Source organism: Salvelinus fontinalis, chromosome 22 (genome assembly GCF_029448725.1).
Source record: "Salvelinus fontinalis isolate EN_2023a chromosome 22, ASM2944872v1, whole genome shotgun sequence".
NCBI classification, from domain to species: Eukaryota; Metazoa; Chordata; class Actinopteri; order Salmoniformes; family Salmonidae; genus Salvelinus; species Salvelinus fontinalis.
This window is the reverse complement of record NC_074686.1, coordinates 25,007,289-25,033,664: the sequence shown is the minus strand read 5'-3', so window position 1 is coordinate 25,033,664 and position 26,376 is coordinate 25,007,289. Positions and strand designations below refer to the sequence as shown.

At 42.3% G+C, this 26,376-nt stretch overlaps 2 protein-coding genes across 3 annotated transcripts in view; one reads left to right on the top strand and one right to left on the bottom strand.

Moving 5' to 3' along the window:
* LOC129820086 (eIF5-mimic protein 1-like) overlaps positions 1–12,600 on the bottom strand; it is a 20,079-nt gene extending 7,479 nt beyond the window's left edge. Inside the window, exons 1-4 of the mRNA XM_055876926.1 lie at positions 12,510–12,600; positions 4,422–4,492; positions 2,602–2,778; positions 870–973 (exon numbers count right to left, since the gene is read on the bottom strand). Coding sequence (XP_055732901.1) covers positions 870–973; positions 2,602–2,778; positions 4,422–4,492; positions 12,510–12,565 — 408 coding nt within the window. The 5' untranslated portion in view covers positions 12,566–12,600. The remainder of the gene's footprint in view (positions 1–869; positions 974–2,601; positions 2,779–4,421; positions 4,493–12,509) is intronic.
* Positions 11,771–26,376, top strand: LOC129820087 (ankyrin repeat and MYND domain-containing protein 2-like). Of its 2 annotated transcripts, none has more exons than XM_055876927.1 (10): positions 11,771–13,073; positions 13,833–13,897; positions 14,840–14,978; positions 15,178–15,312; positions 15,500–15,660; positions 17,364–17,578; positions 17,855–17,990; positions 24,600–24,728; positions 24,879–24,984; positions 25,211–26,376. In XM_055876927.1, exons 1-10 carry the CDS (start codon positions 13,007–13,009, stop codon positions 25,375–25,377), a joined length of 1,320 nt encoding a protein of 439 aa, XP_055732902.1. In that variant the 5' UTR covers positions 11,771–13,006; the 3' UTR covers positions 25,378–26,376. The 2 variants fall into 2 exon arrangements, with proteins under 2 accessions (XP_055732902.1, XP_055732903.1); XM_055876928.1 differs by having other exon boundaries at positions 11,775–13,073; positions 15,178–15,276.

Here is a 26,376-nt window from a genome sequence, read left to right as displayed (position 1 = left end):
CAATGGCTCCTCTTGCAGCCAAATATGTATTTGCCTGCCATAGCCTGAGGGACACTGAATAATAACATCTGCATAGTAAGCAGTAACTTACTTATTATTACTGTTATTGTTATTACTATTATTATTGTTGTTTATCATTCCAAATAGTAGTTGTATGGGTGGTAATGGTAATGATAGCAGTTTAATGATGGTGGTGGTAGTAGTGGTAATGATGATGGTAGTTGTAGTACTGATGTAATGGTGAAGATGACCGTTATTTAGTTATAAGTTAGTTAGTTTAATTTTCCATATTTATATTTGTACATATTTTACATTACATTCTACTATTAACTGTTACCATTTTATTGTTATTATTTTTGTATTTAATTTTGTATTATTATTTACTGCCATTTTATATTATTATTTGTTATTGTTTATAATTTTATTACAATGTATATTGTATACATTGTTGCTTTGGCAATATTGACAATGTTTTTCATGCCAATAAAGCAGCTTGAATTTGAGAGAGACGGCGAGAGATAGAGAGACAGACGGCGAGAGAGAGACAGACGGCGAGAGACAGACGGCGAGAGACGGCGAGAGAGCAAAAGAAAGACAGACAAGCAGATGGTGCAGGAGTGAGTGAGTTTAATTGAGGACGATTATATTAAAAGGATGTCGTGGAGTGTTGACAAACTGGATACTCCCAGGGGTTTGGTGGGTATTAGCAGGTCTAATACCACTTTACTACAGGTGTCTCAAGCCCAAAATCCCCTCCACCCCCAGGCCTTGGTAGGAAATGTTGGTTAACGTTTGAGGATATGACAAAGTCAATGGTGAGACAGAGAGAGAGAGAGAGTGTGTGTGTGTGTGGTGTGGTGTGTACCAACCTGAGCATAGCGGCGGAGGTTGGCATGGTTCTCCTCGGTGGTAAACACACAATGTTCTGTCACCTTGGCCTTGTCCCCCTCATCAATACGCGTACCACCGGGAGCTGAGACAGACAAAAAGGGAAAGCCACAAGGGTTAAAGGTTAAATCCTGTTTACATGGGCCTTTCCCCATCTCTGGTCTTAACGGCTAGCTTTTACTTGTAATGATTGTGTAAGGTGGTTTTTACCTAGTTTAGTTGAATACACTGATTGTAAGTCGCTCTGGATAAGAGCGTCTGCTAAATCTGACTAAAACATCATGTATGTATAACATGTCTGTCATCTAGTTGTAAAATGGATGGCTCTTGATGCAGCCTGGTCCAATGTTCTAATCCGTTCTTGTTTGAGGATACAGTATCTGAGGGCTTAGAGTCCAAACTGCAACCTGTATCTAATGCTTTAACAATCATTGTTGACTTTGAATCCATTTTTAAGGACTGTTGTGGATTAACAATACAATCAAACTAAACTGTTTTGTGTGCGTCTGAATTCCTGAATGCGTTGCCTTCACGAGTGCATGTGTGTGAAGTGTGAACCAGGAGCTGATCCTCCATGCTAAACTAAAGGCTAATCTGGTTCCCTGAGAGGATGGTTTATTTTGGTGGATTACCAGGTACAGCTGTAGGATCTTAATCTGATCACTCCTTTTTGCTGAGAATTTTTCTACATCGCAGGAAATACAGATGAGCTTTGTGATTAATTTATTGAAAACCCACACTAACAGTTATATTAACAGTGTTCCACTTTTCTTGTAGCCTCTTTTGGCCAGCTAATAGCCTTAGAACCGATCAAGCAACATTACCGATCAAGCAACATTACCGATCAAGCAATAAACGGTCAAATCCTGTTGCTGCAGGATTATTTAGCTGTTACGAAATAAGTCAAATTAAGAGCCTACATCTGTATCCCTGGTCTCCCTCTGTGCTGCTCGGTCTCTCCCTGCCAGGGTCTTATTATAGGACTATAGGACCAGGGTAAACCTGTTATCTCTAATGGGGATTGACATGCAGACTGACACAGGCCTGGCAGAGAGTCCTGCGTGTGTTTGCATGCGTGTGCACGTGTGTATGAGCTGGACAGAGACAGACAGCAACTAATTCTACACAGATTAAACATGTCAGGATGTGAATGAGCGTGTGTGAATGTGTGTGTGCAAGAAAGATAGCGTGTATTTGGACATGAATTACATTTCTAAAGCCTAGCATAGAGTACAATTTTCCTTTCCTGCCTTATGTTCTAACAAACGTTCTCCTTTCTGATCCAGCGATATGGTACCCACTAGGGTTCATGCAGGTGCCTGCCTTCTGCAGTCTACTGAAGAACAGTCTCTCCCGGATGTCTTTGATAATGGGAAATGACCCTGATAATCTGACAAAGCCAGCTGTGATCGGTTTGTAAGTTTGTCCTTGCCTGAATGGACAGCCCGGTTACTGCGATCAGCTGGTTCATGGATGGACACTGGGGGACAGTAACACTGTGCCCAGTACTGATACAAAGGACCACGATGTTCCACCACTGAGCTGACACCGTGCAGATAACCATAACACTGTAGCTACCTTAATATAACACCTAGCGACATCATCAAGCGGTGCAGACCTCTTAATGGCTAAGAAGATGGACTGACAGTCCTGGGACCTGGGTTTGAGTCCCGGTTGCGCTGCCTGCTAAATTCACTACACTCCTCCACTCACCGAGCATGCTCCCCGCGATGAGGATGTCGAAGAGGGTGTCGGCATAGCGACGGTAGTCGAGTCGGGAACCGGTAACGTCCAGGAACTTAGCTACAGCATCGAGGTCTCCTCCTGCTTCGTTGAGGCCCAGAACGATTGTGTCTCTGAAAACTGTGGGCTCAAACTTCTCCTTTTCATCTGGGTGGGGAGGGACAAGGCAGAGGAGGACAGTGTTGTACTGTAGGTACACTAATGTCTATCAAACCCTAACACAGATAACATCAGAAAATAAGGTATGGTAAACCATGCATAATATATACCGTATGTCAGGGATCCTCAACTAGATTCAGCTGCGGGCGGATAGTTTTTATTTTATTTTATTTTTTTAGAGCTGATGGTCAGGGGACCGGAACATAATTACAAATAATTTGTAGATTGCAAATTGACCGTAAGAAGCCCAAACAGATATAATATTTGACTAAATCATGTTAAACCTTGTTTACATTTGTATACGATCTATTATGCGTGGGAATACTTTGGAACAAATTTCCAAAATTGAAATAACTTGGAGCAGATTTGCTGGTGTTTTTACAGTCTTTTATGTCCAACAATAAAAAAAAAAAAAGAAAAAGTACTTGCTTCATTTATTTTTGCTCAGAAAGCTTGGGGTCCAAATAAAATGGCCCGCGGACCGCCAGTTGGGAAACGCTACCGTATGCATGTTAGTGAATGATCTCTAGGGCTAAAAGTCAATACATATTGTATAGCTACAGCGGTACATTTGGAAGCATCACAGACAGCTCTTCATTTCCCCAGTCAAGGTGGGATGAAGACAAGGGACACTGCCTTGATGGGACACTAGCTGCTACTTGGCCTGGGGGAGGGTTAGCCTCCCTGATTAATCCTCTGTGTTTTTCACAAAGAACACATTGTCCAAACGATGTCCTCTTCATTAATAGCTCTCTGAGTATCAACACACGGATCAAGAGAATCAACAAGGGGCCTCACAGAGTATGAACAAAATGTTCCTACAACACTACATGTCCTTCTGCTCTGTGAGTAATGTTCATAACGACACCCACTGTACTGGGAGGAAGTTCAGCTATAGCCTGGTCCTAGATCTGTTTGTGATGTCATGTTGCCAAGTTGCCAAGACACCACAAACAGATCTGGGACCAGGCTAGTTCAGCTCTGCCTTGTGTCCTTCCACTGCTGTCAGCGACAGTGACATGCTCCACTTACACTGAGACTAGGTGTGACATGGTCACACCGATGCTGTGACATTCTAGAAACTTCGACATCTTAATGACTGGGAGCCAGTCTGGGGCCAGGCTGGATTACAGTAGGTGTTGTGTAAGAGGGAATGTCAAGCCACAACATCAATATATTGCTGTAACAGAAATGAAACAGAACCCTAGAAGCGAAGAGGGTTTATAGTCTGTGTTTATGTGTGGAGAAGAAGAGAGAAGACAGGAGAAGAGGAGAGAAGACAGGAGAAGAAGAGGAACGTAGAGGAGAACCCTGCTATCTCTTTGCTGGTCCCTTACCAAGAAGCAGATCTTAATAGGAGAAATATGAGCTACAAGTGTGCATTGACAATTTGGTTGTCGATGAGACTTCAAAGATAATCAAGACATTTTACACAGTCTCAAAGAGGCAGTTGATTTAAGAAACAGTTTCAATTATCTGGTATTGCAACTTAACACGGTCTGTTGTCTTGCCAACATATTGGTATTGCAATTTATCACCATGCATGTTGTCTTGCCAACATATTGTACGTGGTAAACATTAGGCATTGACATCGCACGTAGACAGCCGCCTGTGGTCGTAACGCAACTCACCCCTTTTCCTGGTCTTGAACCGCTGGCCTGTTAGCACTGGCTTCTGCTGCTTACCGGTATTCATAAAAGTCCTGAGGAAAACAAATACAGAAATCGGAAATGAGCAGACCATATACAACATGGTCAACACACAACACTACCATCCGTTTAATGACAGAATGTCTTGGTTTCTGTCAACATGCCATATTTAACAGTCTGCAAGATCATTTCTAGGCTATATCTTAATATGTTGTACATATGGTAATATTATTTATACATATGTTAATATGCCCAAAAATGCACTGTGACAGTTTACTAATAGTTAACAAACAAATTAAATAATAGTTAAGTGCTTCATTAAATCTCAAACCTTCAGCAAATCTTCAGGATGTCAGTTGAAAGCTCTATGCTTACCAGCTGTGAGCCCCTCTTAGCAGTGACAGTGAGTTAGAGAAACAATTCACTTAATGCTCTGTGACTGTCTGAGACTTGTCCGGTCTGTCAACCTTGTGCCCTGTACTATACACCTATCAAAAGTTTGGACACTAAAATGCATTTCAAATTAACAGGGGTGCCTTGTTAAAAGTTAATTTGTGGAATTTATTTTCTTCTTGTGTTTGAGCCAATCAGTTGTGTTGTGACAAGGTAGGGGGGTATACAGAAGATAGCCCTATTTGGTAAAATACCAAGTCCATATTATGGCAAGAACAGGGCAAATAAGCTAAGAAAAATAACACTCAATCATTACTTTAAGACGTGAAGTTCAGTCAATCCGGTAAATTTCCAGAACTTTTAAAGTTTCTTCAAGTGCAGACGCAAACACCATCAAGCGCTATGAAACTGGCAATCATGAGGACCACCACAGAAAAGAAAGACCCAGAGTTAACTCTGCTGCAGAGGATAAGTTCATTAGAGCTATCAGCTTCAGAAATCGACAAATCTGTCCTTTGGTCTGATGAGTCCAAATGTGAGATTTTTGCTTCCAACCTCCGTGTTTTTGTGAGACGCAGAGTAGGTGAACGGATGATATCCGCATGTGTGGTTCCCACCGTGAAGCATAGAGGAGGTGTGATGGTGCTTTGCTGGTGACACTGTTGGTGATTTATTTAGAATTCATGACCCACTTAACCAGCATGGCTACCACAGCATTCTGCAGCGATACGCCATCCCATCTGGTTTGCGCTTAGTGGGACTATCACTTATTTTCCAACAGGACAATGACCAAAAACACACCTCCAGGCTGTGTAAGGGCTATTTGACCAAGAAGGAGAGTGATGGACTGCTGCATCAGATGACCTGGCCTCCACAATCACCCAATTGACATGGTTTGGGATGAGTTGGACCACAGCGTGAAGGAAAAACAGCCAACAAGTGCTCAGCATATGTGGGAACTCCTTCAAGACCATTGGAAAAGCATTCCTCATGAATCTGGTTGAGAGAATGCCAAGAGCTGTCATCAAGGCTAATTTTAGTTTAACACCTTTTTAGGTTATTACATGATTTCATATAATTTACTTCATAGTTGATGTCTTCACTATTATTCTACAATGTAGAAAATAGTAAAAATAAAGGAAAATCCTTGAATGAGTAGGTGTTCTACAACTTGACAGGTTGTATGCACACTCACTTGTCCACGTCCACACAACACAAACTAGTCTCCCTCTCTCTCAATACAAAAAGGACACGTCTGATCACAGGGAGACACATGCACGGTTGGTACAAGCTAACTGCATCTGATCCAATGAGAGAGACTAACAATTGGATGCCAAAGGGTCTTTGAGTGTCCCTCCTTGGGACAGACAGTGAGACAGGCCAGTACTAGAGGGTCAAAGGGATTAAGGAATTTACTGTACCACACCAAAACATGTTGTCTGGAGGAGATTCCAAAGAGCATACTGTAGTAACCTGGTCCTAGATCCAGATGTTCTTTAGCCAACTTCTGACTATGGTTGACATGCCATTAGGGATGTCCCCTTGGTCAACAGAGTTGTCTGTTCTTTTCGACCAATCGATTAGTCTAAATTTTTAAACTTGTATTTTAACACCATATGTTTGAATAAAATCAACTATATGTAGGCTACTGAGCTTGCCTGATGCTTTAAGCACTGCGATTAAAAGTGAAGACAAATTACTAAAGAGGGAGCCAGATATCAATATAGCCTAACCAGAAGAAAAAAACCTGTTCCAACCTCCTCCTCCCGCTGCAGCTGGCCTTCACAGATTCTGCCATTAAGCTCTTGAAGTTGCCGGTATAGGCTACACCAGCGGTCGGCAACCTTTTTCATTTGTAGTGCCAAGTTATCGTACCATTTCTACTGATCTGCGTGCCAGTTATGATACTCATATGCACATTTTCGTGGAACAGTTTCATTGCTTTTGAGACATGAAGATTTATAAATGAAATGTCATGTGGTTAATCAAAATGTCATCTAAATTAAAATGATACAAATCTAGTAACTTCTATTGCCATTACCAATATGTAAAAGTAGCCTGCATAAAGCCAACAAATATAAACTCTGCAGGCCACAGGTAGAAAATATCCTGATTCCAAATTCTAAAGGCACTCACATCTGAGCTATCTTTGTTGGAGGTGCATGTAACAGTTGAATAACATGACTCGCTAGCTGACGTTACGTGTATGATCTTATTATTCGTATCTCAGAGCCATTTACTTTGCTAGTTGTAGCCTAATGTTACATAGCTAACCTGGATGGTTAGCTACATGTAGATTCATGCAGGGTAGTAACATCATGAGTTGGGATTATGGTTTAGCTAACGATAACTAACAAACTTTTGTACTTAACAGTGTTCTGTACATGTGACCTTATTTTAACACCACAAAAAAGTAATACTTCCAGGTCAACTGTAATATGAATACCATTGTAAAGTACAATTTCTCCACTTTCCAGCAAAAATCAATGACAGACTTTCATGCTACCTGTCTCTGCATGATTGAAGAGGGCAATGGAGCTCCACCTGGTCTTTTTAAAAAAGGCAGAAAGGGAAGCAAAGGCTACTGAGTAATAGTGAAAGGGGAGATATGTTGTGTAGGGAATCCGCTTTTTTCACCCAACTTGTCATCTCAAATTTTAATAAAACACTATAAAGATTTTATATAATGTGTCTTTACATACTTATTTGAAGGTTTGTGTCAAATTTGACTAGGGTTTTTAGGGCAGCGCTACAGTTATCTTCACAAGTAAACTGCAGCTGTCGCGGATTTTGAGAGTCATGATGGCTGGCAGTGATGACGCAAAACATTTTACAATTGACAAGGGTATCCTCCTTTCCCGGTCTCTTTCTTGTTTTTAATCTGAGAGAGAAGCGCTACCCCTGGCATACGGATTCTGTACGGCACACATGTGTTACGTTGTGATACATCACAAATTATCGTACAGCGTCAGAGGGGTCCGTTTCTCCCAACTTTTCTTGAATATTATTGTCCATTACCATGTCAATCAACGCTTGAATAGAAACAGTTTACACCCCGGATTTTGATGCCAACACTGTCGCTACAGTCCCATTCATTTTCGTCACAGCCTTGTTTGAATGCCGCGGTACGCATAATGTGTACAGAACAGTGTTAGCTACCATTAGCTAGCTAGCTACATAGCTTAAGACTCCACTATGCAAGTATTCATTTCAATATAATGTCACTGCAACAACTGCTGATAGCCAGATCAAATTTACCAGCTACGTCTATCTACTCCGATTTCAGCTACATTTTCAGATATTACACATTTCAAATTTTAACAGAAAGTAAATTTCATTTCAAGTTAAAGTGTACTGTTAGCTAGATAACTAACGCTATCTGGCTGGCTCGCTAGCTAACTTTGCATGTATGATATTATTCGTATCTCAGAGCCATTTGCTTTGCTAGTTACAACCTAATGTTAACTAGCTAACATTGAACTTGGTTGGTTAGCTACCTGCAGATTCATGCAGGGTAGTAGTGTCATGAGTTGGGATTATCGTTCATTGTTTACCTAGCTAGCAACATGTCTTAACAAAATAATCCATTAAACCATTTCAATAGAATGTCACTGCGACAACTGTTGATAGACATGTGGTAAATTCGCTCTGGCTATCTACGCCGATTTCAGAGTACTCTCGTTTGAGTGTGCCAGAGCGCAGAATAACTGACAAAATCTTGACCACTCAACACCCGTTGAATATGGCTGGTGTCAAATGCTGGCAATTTAAAAAAATTATTGCCAGTAGCACAGTAGCAGTCACCAACGCTCTGGACAACATAAAAACAGCCTAACGAGCTCTGCCTGGGCGAGTAAAATGGGCAGTGAGCCGTTCTCTCATTTGTGTCTGGAAGTAGCTAGCAAGCTAGCCAACGTTAGCCAGTTAGCTTGGGTGCTTGACTTTGTTAGGACAGAACGCTCAGATCAACCCTTAAAGAGATGGGTGTGGCTGAAGCTTAAGAGGGTGTGAACGATGCTGAATGGTGTAGACAAAGGGATCTCCAGTAGGTACCAATACATATAAAGACCATTTTCTCAAAAGTGAGGTTACAAGTTGATCAACTTTCAAAGCAGAATTTCTTTCCCATTGTTCCTCAAATGCAGTGTATGATATACAATTTGTAGCCCTGAGTCCATACTTTTATCCAAAGTAAAAAAAACAATTTCAAATTTTGCTACATAAGACCGAATCAAGGCGGTCGGTCACATTTGACAAGTCATGCCACCCTCCGTCCTTGACTTTTTCTACATCTTTTTAACACACGTATGTTGTTAGAATTTTGATATGATGAACATAATTTGTGTATTAAGCAGTTTAAGAGGACTTTTTTCCCTGGAGTGCAAAAAAAGCGACTTTCAAGTCCTTTTACAAAGTCACTTTTTTGTTGTTATTTAACTAGGCAAGTCAGTTAAGAACAAAGTCTTATTTACAATGACGGCCTAACGGGGAACTGTGGGTTAACTGCCTTGTTCAGGGGCAAAACGACAGATTTTTACCTTGTCAGCTCGGGGATTAAATTTAGCAACCTTTCGGTTACTGGCCCAACGCTCTAACCACTAGGATTTCTATATTGTATCATAAAGAGACAATTATGAGGTTTCCAAGACACTTACTATTTTTCTGACAGCATATAAAATGTATTTATTAGACTTAGAATGTTGCAGTCAAAATGGCTTCTCATCGGCGCAAAAAGGGCGGAAGCAAGGCCCGGCAGGTTAAGTGTTAAGACGTTATAAAGGCTTATTGCTTATTATAATCTATAAAGCATTATTTTAGCTGTAGGTGCAAGTGTTACCAACAAATCATATTTGGTGGTTAGGGTTAGTTAGGTTAGAGTGAGCCTCTTGCCTCCCTATAGCTCTGTGCACACTGTGTACTCTGTACCTCTAAGACCTCTAAACAGCACCTGACAATACCCACAGTTTTAGTCTTTTTGCCCCCTGAGAGAGCACAGTGAGCTGGGCTAAGCACCAGTAGTCTGCCCTGGGGGATGATGGTAGTGATCCCACAGCAATTATCAGTGTATTAGATGTTGTAAACAGGACTCACCTGATTTTAACCTACACGCAGACCTATGCAAGGAGGAGATAGAGTTTGCATCACCTTCGAGGTAAAATTGTGAAAAGGAGAAGAAAATCTGACATTTTCTGTGATGAGACAATCAATCTGAATAATGTTCCTTTTCACAACCAGGTTGTCTGTGAAAAGGCTTATTACACTATTACATTTCTTATTACACAAGAAAATGGGGAAAATCAACTCCCTTTTCACAATATTACTAACTCTTCATTTAGGCACCTAGAGCCAAATCTCAGCATAATGGTTGGTCACGAGAGACTCTTCCTCTGTCAGTGGACTTCTTCTGACCTCCATAGACTCCATGACAGAGAACCAATTTGATGTGGAAGGCTGCACTTGTGTAACATCTCTGACCAGTTTCATAACCACAGCTTTATATGGTCAGTCACAATCAGCATTTTTAACAACAACTCCCCTTATGATTTCACATGTCAAGCCATGTGCATTGTCACATACCAGTGCCATGTTACACAGACCCCTTCCCCCGCCACCAACACACACAAACACACACAAACACAGCAGGCTGCCTGTCACCAACACGCACGGACGCACAAACACAGGCTTTGTAGGTCTGTCCAACTGACATTCAATGCCCAAAATAAATACAATTCCTGGAAGTGGCCAGAGAATGGTGACGGGGAGACTCAACAGCCTCGGTGGAGCTCAGTCTGTCTGATATGAATTACAGAAAGTGTGTGCTCGTACTAGAGGGTGATAACAAAACGCGACTAGTTTCAAGACTACAGTATAAAAGAACGCACCTCTTTTTGTGTGAGTGAAAGAGACTTCACTTCCATGAATGAATGAATGCCTGCACCCTATCTGGCCATCGGCTCTCATTATAGTGGACAACAATACAGATGTAGGATCTTAATTTGATCACCTTGTTGCAGGAGAACTTTCCTGCAACGCAGTAAATTTAAAACTTGTAGTGTAAAACGTATAATTTCCACTTTGAAATTGAAAGGCCGTGAACAGTCCACATTTCATGAAAAACATGATTTTATGATATTTGGATGAAACCAGATCAAAGTATGATGACCAAAGGATGAAAAATTACTATTGCTTTCACATGGATAAAGTTTGATCATAAAGTTACTGGTCTCCTACCCCATGTCAAACACTTGTATTCAGGAGGCATAATTATTAAGGGGATAGGGTGACATCACCCCAACTCTCATTTTAATACATCAATGGAAACATGATATTATCGTACCTAATTTAAATATGTACAGCCTTGTAACCAATAATGGAGAATACGTGTTTGCAGAGGGGTGTGATTTATTTAACTAGATCGCTACTCTACTGGTGAAAAAATGTGACTGTAGGGTGTCAGCAATTATAATAGAAAGTTTACACTATTCATCTATGGCAAATATAATGTACTTATGTCTCCACTTTTATCTCTATCTGGTGTTAACAAGTTACTGGCTAGCTAGGTCTTCAGGCAGCATGGAACAAAAGGCGCGTTAGGGTCGCTCAAAACTCTGATGCAGTTGTCATGTCAACACATCCGTCAGTGCTGCTTAGAACCGAGATGTATAAAGAGAGAGATGTATAAATATAACAAATGTTGACATCATTAATGCCTCATTTTCTATGTCCATCACCAAATTTGCTTTAGATGATTTGACTGCAACACTGCATTTACGTTTCTTGTACATAAAGCTTTTTGAAAAGCCTTAGTCAAGGCGAGCTCATGAACTGTCTTTTCAAATTTCCTGGTAGTTAGCCCTAAGAAAAAAATGAAATTTTACTTTAAAAAAATCGCATTTCTATCCCCAAAAATATTATGGGTGATATTTTAGTCACTCAAAATACTAATGTTCTATATATTTTTTAGACTTGATTTTTCCTTAAGAAACATGTATCAACTACATAAATGTTCATTAATCATAATCCACATAATAATTCACATTTCCCGTTGCTGCAGGATTATTTTGCTGCCGTAGCAAACTGTCTGAAATTAAGTTCCTCTCCTATAGCCGCTTTAATGCCCTCCAAAGAGTTCAGCGGCAGCGGGTGCTGAGCGGTCACCTCGATCGTTATTCTTGGATCACTGATAATCTGTGCACGTGCAGACAGAACTGCGTGTTATGACAGACTATCGAATTCCAAATATACCCAAATATGCCAGTCTCGTTCTCCAGTTGGCTATTATGTCTTTGGAGGACTGTGGACACTATCATGTCACAAATAATGTTTATAAGGCGGTTTTAAATGATGCATAGCTAGTGGCTACATTATACAGTAGCCCATGGCGGTTGGCATCTCCAAAACCGGCAAACCCATTCGAGCACCGCGCACCTGTAACCCACCGCACCGTGGGCAGAACCAGCTTGGCATTGGCAATTACAGCTATTCACGTCGTTAATTTAGCCAATGTTAATATATATTTGTCAAAAATGTACTTATGTAAATCATTTCTTACGCCAAACAACAAACAATTTAAGAGAACTAGGGCTAAACTTGTCACCAAACCTAGCCAAGCTCATAAAGTTGAACATTTAGGCCTAAATATTACATTTCATAATGTGAAATATTTGAGGGATTTACCTTGCAGTGGATGACTCTACAACAAGTTGAGATGAACAAACGACAAACAAGAACATTCACTTATCAAAACGCCTTAGAGTGGCCAGACACTTGAAATACAGCCGGATTAAACCAAAGATGTCAGTATAGGGGGAATCCAGACAGAATTAAATATACCAAACTATAACATTAATATATGGGATATTTCTCGTCCAAATACATTTATTACAAGCTATTCAAATTGTAAAGAGGAATAAGAACACATTTATGCATTTTAAGTTAGTGAGTGGACAATCTGTCACCTCTTTTCTTCACATAGTGGTGTGGTCCAATGATGGTTTAACTTCCCTTCAATTACATATTATATATTTGGTCAAGTCATCACCTTTTACTGTCGTCACGCCTGTGCCTGCCAAGTGGTGTAACGATTTTGGGATAATCACACATCCACAGCAAGATATTGTTCGTCAACACTTGTGAATTGAGAAAATATAAATACAATTTTAACAACAGAGAGAATGGCTGCTCCCAAGAAAGGAGATCTTTCAGCTGCTGAGCGAGAAATATTACAGGTTATTGCTGCAGGTAAGTTTCTAATTAATGTTTTTGGCTGACTTTGTAAACACTTTTCTGTTATTTTCCTTTGTTCTGTGCATTTTGTTACAGTACTGTCTTCCGTTGTCACACAAATATTACTTGTTGTATTACTTTTTTATGTTACTTTAAAAAAATACAATTGTTATAGTTTTAATTTCACTCAATGGTCATGCTCCCGTTATGGTCATTCCACTTCACTCCCTCAACATTCTGCCTCCACCCCAATGGACATTTATTTAGTCATCACTGCCACAGTTGTTTTTATGTATATAGTGCTATTTCTATTTACAGTGTTGTTTTTCATGACCATTTTCATTATTTTAGTCCTGCATGTTGGAGCTCGAAGCCTAAGACTTTTACTGTACCCTGCAATCACATCTGCAACCCTGTACATGTGAAAATTAAACACTCTGAATCTTAAAATATGATCAAACAAATTCTCCACAGGCATTAATGCATTATCAGTCGGCTACATTTTTGATGTAATAATGTTATAGTAATAATTCCAATACTTCCCATACATCACCAACACACATTATGACAAATTAAATCATTTTATATCAAACTGCTGGAGTGCACCTGTTTTTCACATTCACAGTGTCTTGCAGAAACCTCATTGTAGAGTATACCTATGAGGAGATAAAGTGAGATTGCACAGATCATTTATACATATTGTATGATATATTGTTAATAAGAGGTATTGCATGTTTCATTTTATATCTAAAATCTCTATTCTGTGTGAACCAGGCGATGTGCAGGAGGTTGCACGGCTGCTGGGGTCCAAGGACGTCAGAGTCAACTGTCTGGATGAGGTACTGTATGGATGGGGGCTAGGGAGTCTTGTTGTTGAAAACTCTGACAAAGTTACCTGTGTTGTTTGTGTCATTAGTCAATGCTAAGATGAGATCTGTCATTCTCTTCCACAATATATCCGTGTACAAGTTAGCTTACAGCAATTCATACACTAGCCACAATATCCCTGAGATGTTTAGAACAGTAAAACACATAAATGTCACTTAAAAGTCTATTTCACAAAAATCCTCTACGCATGACCACTAATAGTTTTGACATAGTCTGACAAACCTATAGGGCATTAGTGACACAAAGTAAATAGTGATGTTATTGGGATGGTGTAGCCATGGAGACATATATAACATTCTGTGGGTGAAGGCCTGCAGCATATGTTTTCCATTGTTATGTAGACATATGGCTGAGACTCTTGAGTGCAGGACGTAGTACTCCAGCCACTAGATGTAACCCACAGACTACTTCAGACCACGTCTGTGTGTATATGTGTGTATGTGTATATATGTGTGTGTATGTGTGTGGGTGTGTGTGTATGTGTGGGAGCAGGATGTAAAAAGAAAAAGAAAGAAAAGGTGGCACAAGTGTGTCCAGTCTGTCAAAATCAGATGGAGCAGCAGATCTTGACAGTATATGCGCACTCAGTCTCAGTCTCAGCCTGGCCTTATAACTCTATACAGTATAGCTCTGACATAATTGTCACGTTTGAGTATTGTGTGGATAAACATGTAACAGTAAGTTTCTCTTCCTGCCTTACTTCCATAGCACTTTATTTTACAGTGCAAAAAGTACCAGGTATTTACTATGGTAATTAAACAGTCATAACCAATGATTTACTTGTTTGTTTCTTTAGTATTCATTAAAAGAAGCTGTTACAAGTAGGCTACCAGGTGAATACCAGTAGAATCAGTACCCTAAAGGATAGTATGATCCTTTCTGTCTCTCCTCAGTATGGAATGACTCCCCTAATGCACGCAGCATACAAGGGCCAGGCAGACATGTGCAGTCTGCTGCTACAGCACGGGGCAGACGTCAACTGTAATGAACATGATTATGGATACACAGCCCTCATGTTTGCTGGACTCTCAGGTTAGTCCAGGGCAGGCATCCTTTTTCATACAGCATATACTGTAATTTAGCCAATATTTTGATATTGGTTATATTTTATTTGAAGGGTACCTACAAAAGGACTTCATAACACATTCATAATCCATAAATAACTAATTCATAAGCACCATATAAGAACTTAATAAACAATTACACTTTGCCATAACTTGCCCTATCCCAGGAAAGACAGACATAACCTCCATGATGCTGGATGCGGGTGCAGAGACAGACCTGGTCAATTCAGTAGGTCGCACGGCTGCTCAGATGGCTGCTTTCGTGGGTAAAGAAGTGATCGCCTTAAACTTCTTTCACACAGGTCTTTTCCTGCAAATACCCAGCTTTTTTGTGACTTTTTCTGAATAGGCTGAATTGAAAACCAAATTAACCACAGCCCTGATATCAGTCCCCTTGTCCCAAACTTTTGGGTTTATTATGATGATTATGAAAATTAAGATGATGATGGTGATGATCATTTTGATGATGATGATTGTCCCACCTCTCAGGCCAGCATGACTGTGTGACAGTGATCAACAACTTCTTCTCTCGAGCGCGGCTGGAGTACTACACTAGACCCCAGGGGCTGGAGCGAGAAGCCAAACTGCCTCCCAAACTGGCTGGACCTCTTCACAAGATCATCATGACCTCCAACCTCAACCCTGTCAAGGTGGAGATGTTATATTCTACATTGAATTCTAAATGGTTCCTATCTAACTTTTAAAAAACAATCCTTTCCTACCTCTGTGCACTGCACACTCTACGAGATTGCTTTTAGTGCAAGTGTTTATGTAAAATAGAGAATAAAATGCATTAAAGAGACCAGAGTCATATGAACTCATGGATAGTATTTGTATGTCTCTGCGTGCAGTTGGAAGGAAGTTGAAGATAGTTTCTGAAGCCATTTCTAACTAGCGTTAGCGCAATGACTTGAAGTCTACAGGAGCAGCTAGTAGAAACTACCATCAACTTCCTTCAAACTTCCCCAGAGACATACAAATGGTATGTATATGTTAGATCATCTGACTCTGGGGAAGTGGAGTGGCTTGATCGTTTTGTTAAGGCACTTTAGATGGCCAGTATAGTTTCCAGGAACCCAATAGGCTTTGGTTTACTCAGTTTCCAATAGGCTTTGGTTTACTCAGTTTCTCCAGTAGTCTAAGGCTGCTTCCCTGAAATGGCACCATATCCCCTATTTAGTGCACATTGATATCTTTGGCAATTATGAAAGTGGGGATGGGGGCACACTTGATATTAGGATTTTGTTGGGGGTAGGATAGAAGACTGATTTGTTATGGGCTACCCAGCTGCCACCACCTTCCCCCTCAAGTCCCCCTATTATTTTGTAATTCAACTATGGCTTGGATAGCCTAGTGTCCTTTTGAATTCCATTCTCTGCATGATCAACCCTCACCCGCTGCAGGCTGCAGTCACACGCCCGTGGTGCCGCTGCCCGCTTTAGATCTGTCTAAATATATCTATCTGTCTGGACGTGAACGCAGGACACCGAGAGAGGTGCCACTGTAACACTCTCAGACCTCTGCTATATTAGCCTGTTGACTAAAGTCATGGTTAAAGTTTGAAGTTTTATTAGTCGTATGTACAGGATATACATGGCATACACCGTCCAACGAAATGCTTACTTAAAGTCATGTTGCGGTCGGGGCAGTGCACCAATGTACAAGAAAAGTCCGAACCGTTTTGGCTGTCTAACCAACTGCACACACCTTGTGGCTGTCATACGTCGGTTAGATGAGATTGCAACTTAGTTATTGCCAAGTGTTTTTCCGAGACAGTTATGAAGTCATAGGAGCTTGTGTTTATTCAGTAGCATTGCAAAGTGACCAGTCAGTACTTAATCTATGGTTTCTGCCACTGTGTCTCTGTGATGGATACTGATTCTTTACATCATAAGACTTCAGTTTGTTGAAACATGGCATTGGAAAGTGTCCTTTTGTTTGATGTGTGGAATCTCTTCTCTAGAACATGAGCTGTGACATTCATATCCCCTATCCCTCATGGCCCCGGTCTCACAGAGTAGCCTTCGCTATGGGAGTTCAGCAGGATACATAGTGTTATAGTGTTACAGTATATAATGAACAGCAAACTAGGAATATTGGGATATGATGGAATGGCGCGTGTGGTGAGGAGCAACCAGGCCCCTCTCTTTCTTCCTTCTTTTCAAATTGTGGGGTCATTAGATATTAGCGTTGTACTCTTCTTCTTCCTCTCTCTCTCTTTCTCTCTCTCCCTCTCTATTTCTAACTCTATCTCTCTCTCTTTCTAAATCTCTCTTTCTTTCTAACTCTTTCTCCGTCTCTCTCTTTCTAATATTCTCTCTAACACTTTCCCCCACACCTCCCCCTTTCTTAGCTGGTGATGCTGGTCAGGGAGAACCCTCTGCTGGTGGACGTGGGAGCATTAGAGAAGTGTTACCATGTCATGGACCTGCTGTGTGAGCAGTGTGTGAAGCAGCAGGATATGAATGAAGTCCTGGCCATGAAGATGCACTACATTAGCTATGTGCTGCAGAAATGCATGGCCTTCCTTCTGGACCGTGATGACAAGCTAGATGTGCTCATCAAGAGGTGTGTGTGTGTGTTGTGTGTGTGTCACTCCCAGTGCATCATCTTGTTTCTCTTGACAGTGGTTGATGTGATTGATTGATTGCATTGCTGGTATTCTAACCTGTAACTATCCAATACATTTTTATGTTATTGCACAAAATTCCAAGACTAACCATTGGGTACTAATTGTTATGTGTTTCATAGTTTATTTTTAGTGCTGTATATTGCATGAATATTGTATGTAAACTGTATAAACAGTTCTTTACATTGTTTTAATGTCTATATCTCTTCTCTCAGCCTGTTGAAGGGGAGGGATGGAGATGGTTTTCCTCAGTACCAGGAGAAGTTCATTCGAGACTGCATCAGGAAGTTTCCCTACTGTGAAGCCGCACTTCTACAGCAGCTGGTCAGGAGCATCGCACCAGTGGAGATTGTGAGTGAGCTTCCTGTCATTCATTGATTCGAACTTTCCTTTGACTTAGGACTTATCCAATGTAAAGCTCCTCCTATGGACTCAGTTATGGACTCACTTAATTAGTCCTCTCGGGAAATTAACAAATTGAAGATTGATTGGATTGCGCAAAATTTTTCAAATGTTACATTTACATATTAAAGGGGCAGTGCAGTCCAAAAGGTGATTTACCTGTGTTTTATATACTGTACATTTCCACACTATGAATAATGGAATAATACTGTGAATTTTTGAAAATTACGATAATACCCTTTTAGTGTAAGAGCTGTTTGAAAAGACCGCCTGAAAGTTCAGCACGTTTTGCATGGGTGGAGTTTTGGCCTGCCTGGTGACATCACCAGGTGGCATAAGTTAAAGTTAGCCTTGCAAAGCCACCTGATCCCACGAGCTTCCATTAAAACGCTAAGGTAAAGTAACTGTCCAGTGAAAATCTCACTTTTAAAAGTTCAGATTCTGTTAACTCATACACAAATAATGTTGTTGACTAATCCTGTACTCGTATTTGTGGCCAAAGCATGAATAGGATTTTAAAAAACACTTCAAAAAAATCCACCTCAAACTTGTATCTCAAACAGACCGTCTCAAAATTGATTGAGAATATATCAATGAGCTGGCCAATCAGTGGTCTACTCGCATTAATATTTTTAATGACCGGTATACGGCCACACCATTCTGAAGTTCGGGCACGCCCACACCATTCCAACACAGAAAAGCTGATTTTTAACATACTTAATTATCATTTTTTGTATGGAAAACTATTTCACTTATATTAAAATTAATTATAGGTCATATTTCATAGAAATCTGGAAACACTGGACAGTTACTTCAATAGACCAACAACAAATAAAGTTTCAAACCTCTCTGCCAATAACAGCTAGTTTGAAGGTTACATACAGTGCCTTCGTAAAGTATTCAGACCCCTTGACTTTTTCCACATTTTGTTAGGTTACAGCCTTATTCTAAAATTGATTAAATTGTTTTTCCCCCTCATCAATCCACACACAATTTTTGCTAATTTATTAAAAATAATAAACTGCAATATTACATTTACATAAGTATTAAGACCCTTTACTCAGTATTTTGTTGAAGCACCTTTGGCAGCGATTACAGCCTCGAGTCTTCTTGGGTATGACGCTACAAGCTTGGCACACCTGTATTTGGGGAGTTTCTCCCATTCTTCTCTGCAGATCCTCTCAAGCTCTGTCAGGTTGGATGGGGAGTGTTGCTGCACACATATTTTCAGGTCTCTCCAGAGATGTTCGATCAGGTTTAAGTCCGTGCTCTGGTTGTACCACTCAAGGACCTTAAAGAGACGTGTCCCGAAGCCACTCCTGCGTTGTCTTGGCTGTGTGCTTAGGATTGTTGTCCTGTTGGAAGATCAACCTTTGTCACAGTCTGAGGTCCTGGGAGCTCTGGAGCAGGTTTTCATCAAGGATCTCTCTGTACTTTGCTCCATTCATCTTTGCCTCGATCCTGACTAGTCTCCCAGTCCCTGAGCTGAAAAACATCCCCACAGCATGATGGTGCCACCACTATGCTTTACCGTAGGGATGGTGCCAGGTTTCCTCCAGACGTGACACTTGGCATTCAGGCCAAGGAGTTCAATCTTGGTTTCGTCAGACTAGAGAATCTTGTTTCTCGTGTTCTGAGTGCGTTTCCAAATCATGTCCAATCAATTGAATTTACCACAGGGGGACTCCAATCAAGTTGTAAAAACATCTCAAGGATGATCAATGGAAACAGGATGCACCTGAGCTCAATTTCGAGTCTCATAGCAAAGGGTCTGAATACTTATGTATATATAGTATTTCTGTTTTGCAAAATATATACATTTGCAAAAATGTATATATTCGACCGCCGAACGCTGCCCGAACAAGGAGAGGGATCGACTTCGGCGGAAGTCGTGACACTACCCCCCCTTGACGCGGGGCTCCAGCAGCGCGTCGACACCAACCTCGGGAACGACCCGGAGGACGAGGCGAAGGGCGATCCGGATGGAGACGGTGGAACTCCCGCAGCAACGAAGGGTCCAAAACGTCCTCCATCGGCACCCAGCATCTCTCCTCCGGACCGTACCCCTCCCACTCCACGAGGTACTGAAGGCCCCTCGCCCGACGCCTCGAGTCCAGTATGGCTCGAACAGCATACGCCGGGGCCCCCTCGATGTCCAGAGGGGGCGGAGAAACCTCCCGCATCTCAGACTCCTGGAGTGGACCAGCCACCACCGGCCTGAGGAGAGACACATGGAACTAGGGGTTAATACGGCAATCGGGGGGAAGCTGTAACCTGTAGCAAACCTCGTTCAGTCTCCTCAGGACTTTGAATGGCCCCACAAACCGCAGGCCCAGCTTCCGGCAGGGCAGGCGGAGGGGCAGGTTTCGGGTCGAGAGCCAGACCCGGTCCCCCGGTGCAAACAACGGGGCCTCACTGTGGTGGCGGTCGGTGCTCACCTTCTGACGCCTCACGGCCCATTGCAGGTGCACATTTGCGGCGTCCCAGGTCTCCTCCGAGCGCTTAAACCATTCGTCCACCGCAGGAGCCTCGATCTGGCTCTGATGCCAAGGTGCCAGAACCGGCTGATACCCCAGTACGCACTGGAAGGGAAAGAGGTTAGTGGAGTTAGTGGAGGCCTATATCGAATCTTCCATTCCTCTCAAATAAAATTGAAAAAGCTGTTGCGCAGCAACTCACTGCCTTCCTGAAGACAAACAATGTATACGAGATGCTTCAGTCTAATTTTAGACCCCATCATAGCACTGAGACTGCACTTGTGAAGGTGGTAAATGACCTTTTAATGGCGTCAGACCGAGGCTCTGCATCTGTCCTCGTGCTACTAGACCTTAGTGCTGCCTTTGATACCATCGATCACCACATTCTTTTGGAGAGATTGGAAACCCAAATTGGTCTACATGGACAAGTTCTGGCCTGGTTTAGATCTTATCTGTTGGAAAGATATCAGTTTGTCTCTGTGAATGGTTTGTCCTCAAATCAACTGTACATTTCAGTGTTCCTCAAGGTTCCATTTTAGGACCACTATTGTTTTCACTATATATTTTACCTCTTGGGGATGTCATTCGAAAACATAATGTTAACTTTCACTGCTATGCGGATGACACACAGCTGTACATTTCAATGAAACTTGGTGAAGCCCCAAAATTGCCCTCGCTAGAAGCCTGTGTTTCAGCCATAAGGAAGTGGATGGCTGAAAACATTCTACTTTTAAACTCGGAAAAACAGAGATGCTTGTTCTAGGTCCCAAGAAACAAAGAGATCTTCTGTTAAATCTGACAATTAATCTTGATGGTTGTAAAGTCGTCTCAAATAAAACTGTGAAGAACCTCGGCGTTACTCTGGACCCTGATCTCTCTTTTGACGAACATATCAAGACTCGTTTCAAGGACAGCTTTTTTCCATCTACGTAACGTTGCAAAAATCAGAAATCTTCTGTCCAAAAATGATGCAGAAAAATGAATCCATGCTTTTGTTACTTTTAGGTTAGACTACTGCAATGCTCTACTTTCCGGCTACCCGGATAAAGCACTAAATAAACTTCAGTTAGTGCTAAATACGGCTGCTAGAATCCTGACTAGAACCCCAAAATGTTATCATATTACTCCAGTGCTAGCCTCCCTACACTGGCTTCCTGTTAAGGCAAGGGCTGATTTCAAGGTTTTACTGTTAACCTACAAAGCGTTACATGGGCTTGCTCCTACCTATCTTTCCGAGTTGGTCCTGCCGTACATACCTACACGTACGCTACGGTCACAAGACGCAGGCCTCCTAATTGTCCCTAGAATTTCTAAGCAAACAGCTGGAGGCAGGGCTTTCTCCTATAGATCTCCATTTTTATGGAATGGTCTGCCTACCCATGTGAGAGACGCAGACTCAGTCTCAACCTTTAAGTCTTTATTGAAGACTCATCTCTTCAGTGGGTCCTATGATTGAGTGTAGTCTGGCCCAGGAGTGTGAAGGTGAACGGAAAGGCTCTGGAGCAACGAACCTCCCTTGCTGTCTCTGCCTGGCCGGTTCCCCTCTCTCCACTGGGATTCTCTGCCTCTAACCATATTACAGGGGCTGAGTCACTGGCTTACTGGTGCTCTTTCATGCCGTCCCTAGGAGGGGTGCGTCACTTGAGTGGGTGGAGTCACTGACGTGATCTTCCTGTCTGGGTTGGCGCCCCCCCTTGGGTTGTGCCGTGGCGGAGATCTTTGTGGGCTATACTCGGCCTTGTCTCAGGATGGTAAGATGGTGGTTGAAGATATCCCTCTAGTGGTGTGGGGGCTGTGCCTTGGCAAAGTGGGTGGGGTTATATCCTTCCTGTTTGGCCCTGTCCGGGGGTATCATCGGATGGGGCCACAGTGTCCCCTGACCCCTCCTGTCTCAGCCTCCAGTATTTATTCTGCATTAGTTTATGTGTCGGGGGGCTAGGGTCAGTTTGTTATATCTGGAGTACTTCTGTCTTATCCGGTGTCCTGTGTGAATTTAAGTATGCTCTCTCTAATTCTCTCTTTCTTTCTCTATCTTGGAGGACCTGAGCCCTAGGACCATGCCTCAGGATGACCTGACATGATGACTCCTTGCTGTCCCCAGTCCACCTGGCCGTGCTGCTGCTCCAGTTTCAATTGTTCTGCCTGCGGCTATGGAACCCTGACCTGTTCACCGGACGTGCTACCTGTCCCAGACCTGCTGTTTTCAACTCTCTAGAGACCGCAGGAGCGGTAGAGATACTCTTAACGATCGGCTATGAAAAGCCAACTGACATTTACTCCTGAGGTGCTGCACCCTCGACAACTACTGTGATTATTATTATTTGACCATGCTGGTCATTTATGAACATTTGAACATCTTGGCCATGTTCTGTTATAATCTCCACCCGGCACAGCCAGAAGAGGACTGGCCACCCCTCATAGCCTGGTTCCTCTCTTGGTTTCTTCCTAGGTTTTGGCCTTTCTAGGGAGTTTTTCCTAGCCACCGTGCTTCTACACCTGCATTGCTTGCTGTTTGGGGTTTTAGGCTGGGTTTCTGTACAGCACTTTGAGATATCAGCTGATGTACGAAGGGCTATATAAATACATTTGATTTGATTTTGATTTGGAGGAGTGGCGGAGCGAGTTTCGGGCCATCTCTGCCCAGGATATGAACGCCGTCTATTCCCCCGGCCGGTCCTGGCAATAAGCGCAGAAACCTACCCACATCCTGGTTTACTCTCTCCACCTGCCCGTTACTCTCGGAGTGAAAACCTGAGGTAAGGCTGACCGAGACCCCCAGACGTTCCATGAACGCCCTCCAGACCCTTGACGTGAACTGGGGACCTCGATCAGACACTATATCCTCAGGCACCCCGTAGTGCCGGAAGACGTGTGTAAACAGGGCCTCCGCAGTCTGTAGGGTCGTAGGGAGACCGGGCAAAGGAAGGAGACGGCAGAACTTAGAGAACCGATCCACAACGACCAGGATCGTGGTGTTACCCTGTGAGGGAGGAAGATCCGTGAGGAAGACCACCGATAGGTGCGACCACGGCCGTTGTGGAACGGGTAAAGGCTGTAACTTCCCTCTGGGCAGGTGCCTAGGGGCCTTGCACTGGGCGCACACCGAGCAGGAGGAAACATAAACCCTCACGTCCTTGGCCAAGGTGGACCACCAGTACTTCCCACTAAGACAGCGCACTGTTCGACCGATGCAAGGATGACCAGAGGAGGGTGACGTGTGGGCCCAATAGATCAAACAGTCACGGACAGCAGACGGAACGTACAGATGCCCAGCTGGACACTGGAGGGGAGTGGGCTCTGTACGTAACGCCCGCTCGATGTCTGCGTCCAGCTCCCACACCACCGGTGCCACCAGGCAAGAGGCCGGAAGTATGGGAGTGTGATCTATGGACCGCTCCTCTGTGTCATACATCCAGGACAGTGCGTCTGCCTTAGCGTTCTGGGAACCTGGTCTGTAGGATAGGGTGAAAACAAAACAGGTAAAGACTTCGGCGGAAGTCGTGACAGCTGTAACGTACATTTTTGGGGGAAAAAGTCAAGAGGTCTGAATATTTTCCAAAGGCACTGTATCCCTCCCGTTAGGCTCCTGCAATTAAAAAAAAAAAAGGTTTTATTTAAAATTTGTTTAACTAGGCAAGTCAGTTAAGAACAAATTCTTATTTAAAATGACAGCCTAGGAACAGTGGATTATCTGTTTTGTTCAGGGGAAGAACAACAGATTTTTACCTTGTCAGCTCGGGGATTCGATCTGGCCCAACACTCTAACCACTAAGCTACCTGCCGCCCCCAATTAGGTCTCTCACTCAGACCACTCCTAAACAATACTAGCAAAATTATTGCTTGAGAAATAGATTTTTGCTAAGAAACTATCATTTTAATTGAAAACAATCACAATAAGGTACTTAATTGTTACCCAGAAATTATTTGATATTGAGAAAAAAATTGCTGCATTGGACATTTTTAAGGAGTTCATGATCATGCTCAATGAATTCTGATTTTATTGACAATTGATGTTAGTAAAAATTCCTTTCTGTATGGGAATGTTTACTATTCAATGTTCCACTGCTTCTCTTGTCTCCAGGGTAACGACCCGACAGCGTTCTCGGTGCTAACCCAGGCTCTCACGGGTAAGATGGCCTTCATAGACGCTGAGTTCTGTGCTACGTGTGGAGAGAGGGGGGCCGAGAAGCGATGCTCCCTCTGCAAAATGGTACGAAAACCACCTCCGACCACAAGCACAGGGTTTCTCTCAATCATTTCCCTCTTTATTTCTTTGGTTACACTTAATGATAACGTCCATGAATACACCATTAATAATGCCTATAAAATGATTAATAAATGCTTCCTATTACTACTACAGGTGACGTACTGTGGCCTGATGTGTCAGCGTCTCCACTGGTTCACCCATAAGAAGATCTGTAAAGGACTGCAGGAGAAGGATGCCCCGAGGCTGAGGGAGCTCAATGGTAAACTACACATTCCTATCTGTTGAAAACACATACAATATACCTACTACAGTGTACTATAGTGCTCCAGACATGCTTTTTAACCAATAAATTGTCTTAATCTGGATTCGGGTTAGCCTCTATAGACTACTTTATTACTGTAGCTTGGTACATACTTGTGGCTTTGTGACGCCCTCTAAGGTCAACTTTAGACGGTTTTACCCTATCCTCTTTATCCTGGGTCCAGATGAGGAGTGTGACATGGTGAAGGAGACAGCCAGCTTCCTGGCAGAGCTGTGTTTGAAGGCAGAGGAGCGCATGGTGTCATCAGGGTGTCCCGGTCCCTCAGCGCCAGACCAGCTGAACAGCCCCTCCACATCCTCAGAGGGACCACCATCCTGCCACCAGGAATGAGAAGGACTGCTGGTGTTCTTTTCTACCGGGTAGTTAATTGATTCATTGATGAATGTTACTGATTGGCCAGAGTTCAGTGATATTAATAATAACGTTTTATTGAATATTAAACTGAATTGATTCCATTCACCTGATGTCTGAGGTCTGAATCAGTCCCTGGTTAAAGGAGAAGGATAAACAAAATCAGCAGTACTACTGATTGGCCATGATGTCCAGATTAGAAAGGAGCTAGTGGGGATGAATGCTTTACCCAACAGGCGCTGGACTGGAGTCTAAGGAAGGATTGTTACTATGGAGCCAATGAGGTCTATTTGGCTAGGGGAGGCTGAAGTATACAGCGTGTGCATATGATGTACAGCCTATTGGCTGCATTTATACAGGCAGACCAATTCTGATATTTTGCCAATAACTGGTCTTTTAACAAGTCAGATCAGATCTTTGGCCAATAATTGGGCAAATGATCACAATTGGGCTGCCGGTGTAAATGCAGCCATTGACTTGTATTTGTATTAGCTTTGGTGTTCTTTTCTTGTTTGTCTGTTTGAGCAAATTCCTTCTCTTATTTAAAATGTAAGCCTTGAATATTCTTTAATTAATGTCTTGAAATAACAATTTCATCCCTCACTGTAGTAATTTAAAAAATGCACTCTCATGTTGAAATGGGACCACCTTATTGAACAATACATGTCATATTACTATTATTTAGGTATGGCCATGAGTAGAAAACACAATATTAAGGGCTTTTTCATGCTTTATTGTTAAGTTGTGTATTCCTGTTATAATTTGAACATTATATTATCATTATTTTTATGTTCTTTTTGTTGACACGGATGTCTTACCAGTGATGTATCAATACCATTCCATGTCACAGAGTAGAAGGATGATCCAATAATGATCTGACTTTAATGCTGGCAAACCCTTTACACCTATGTGGCTTTTGTGTTGGTTGACAGTTTTACATTTTTAATTATGTCAATAAAGAGTGCCTTAATAATTCTC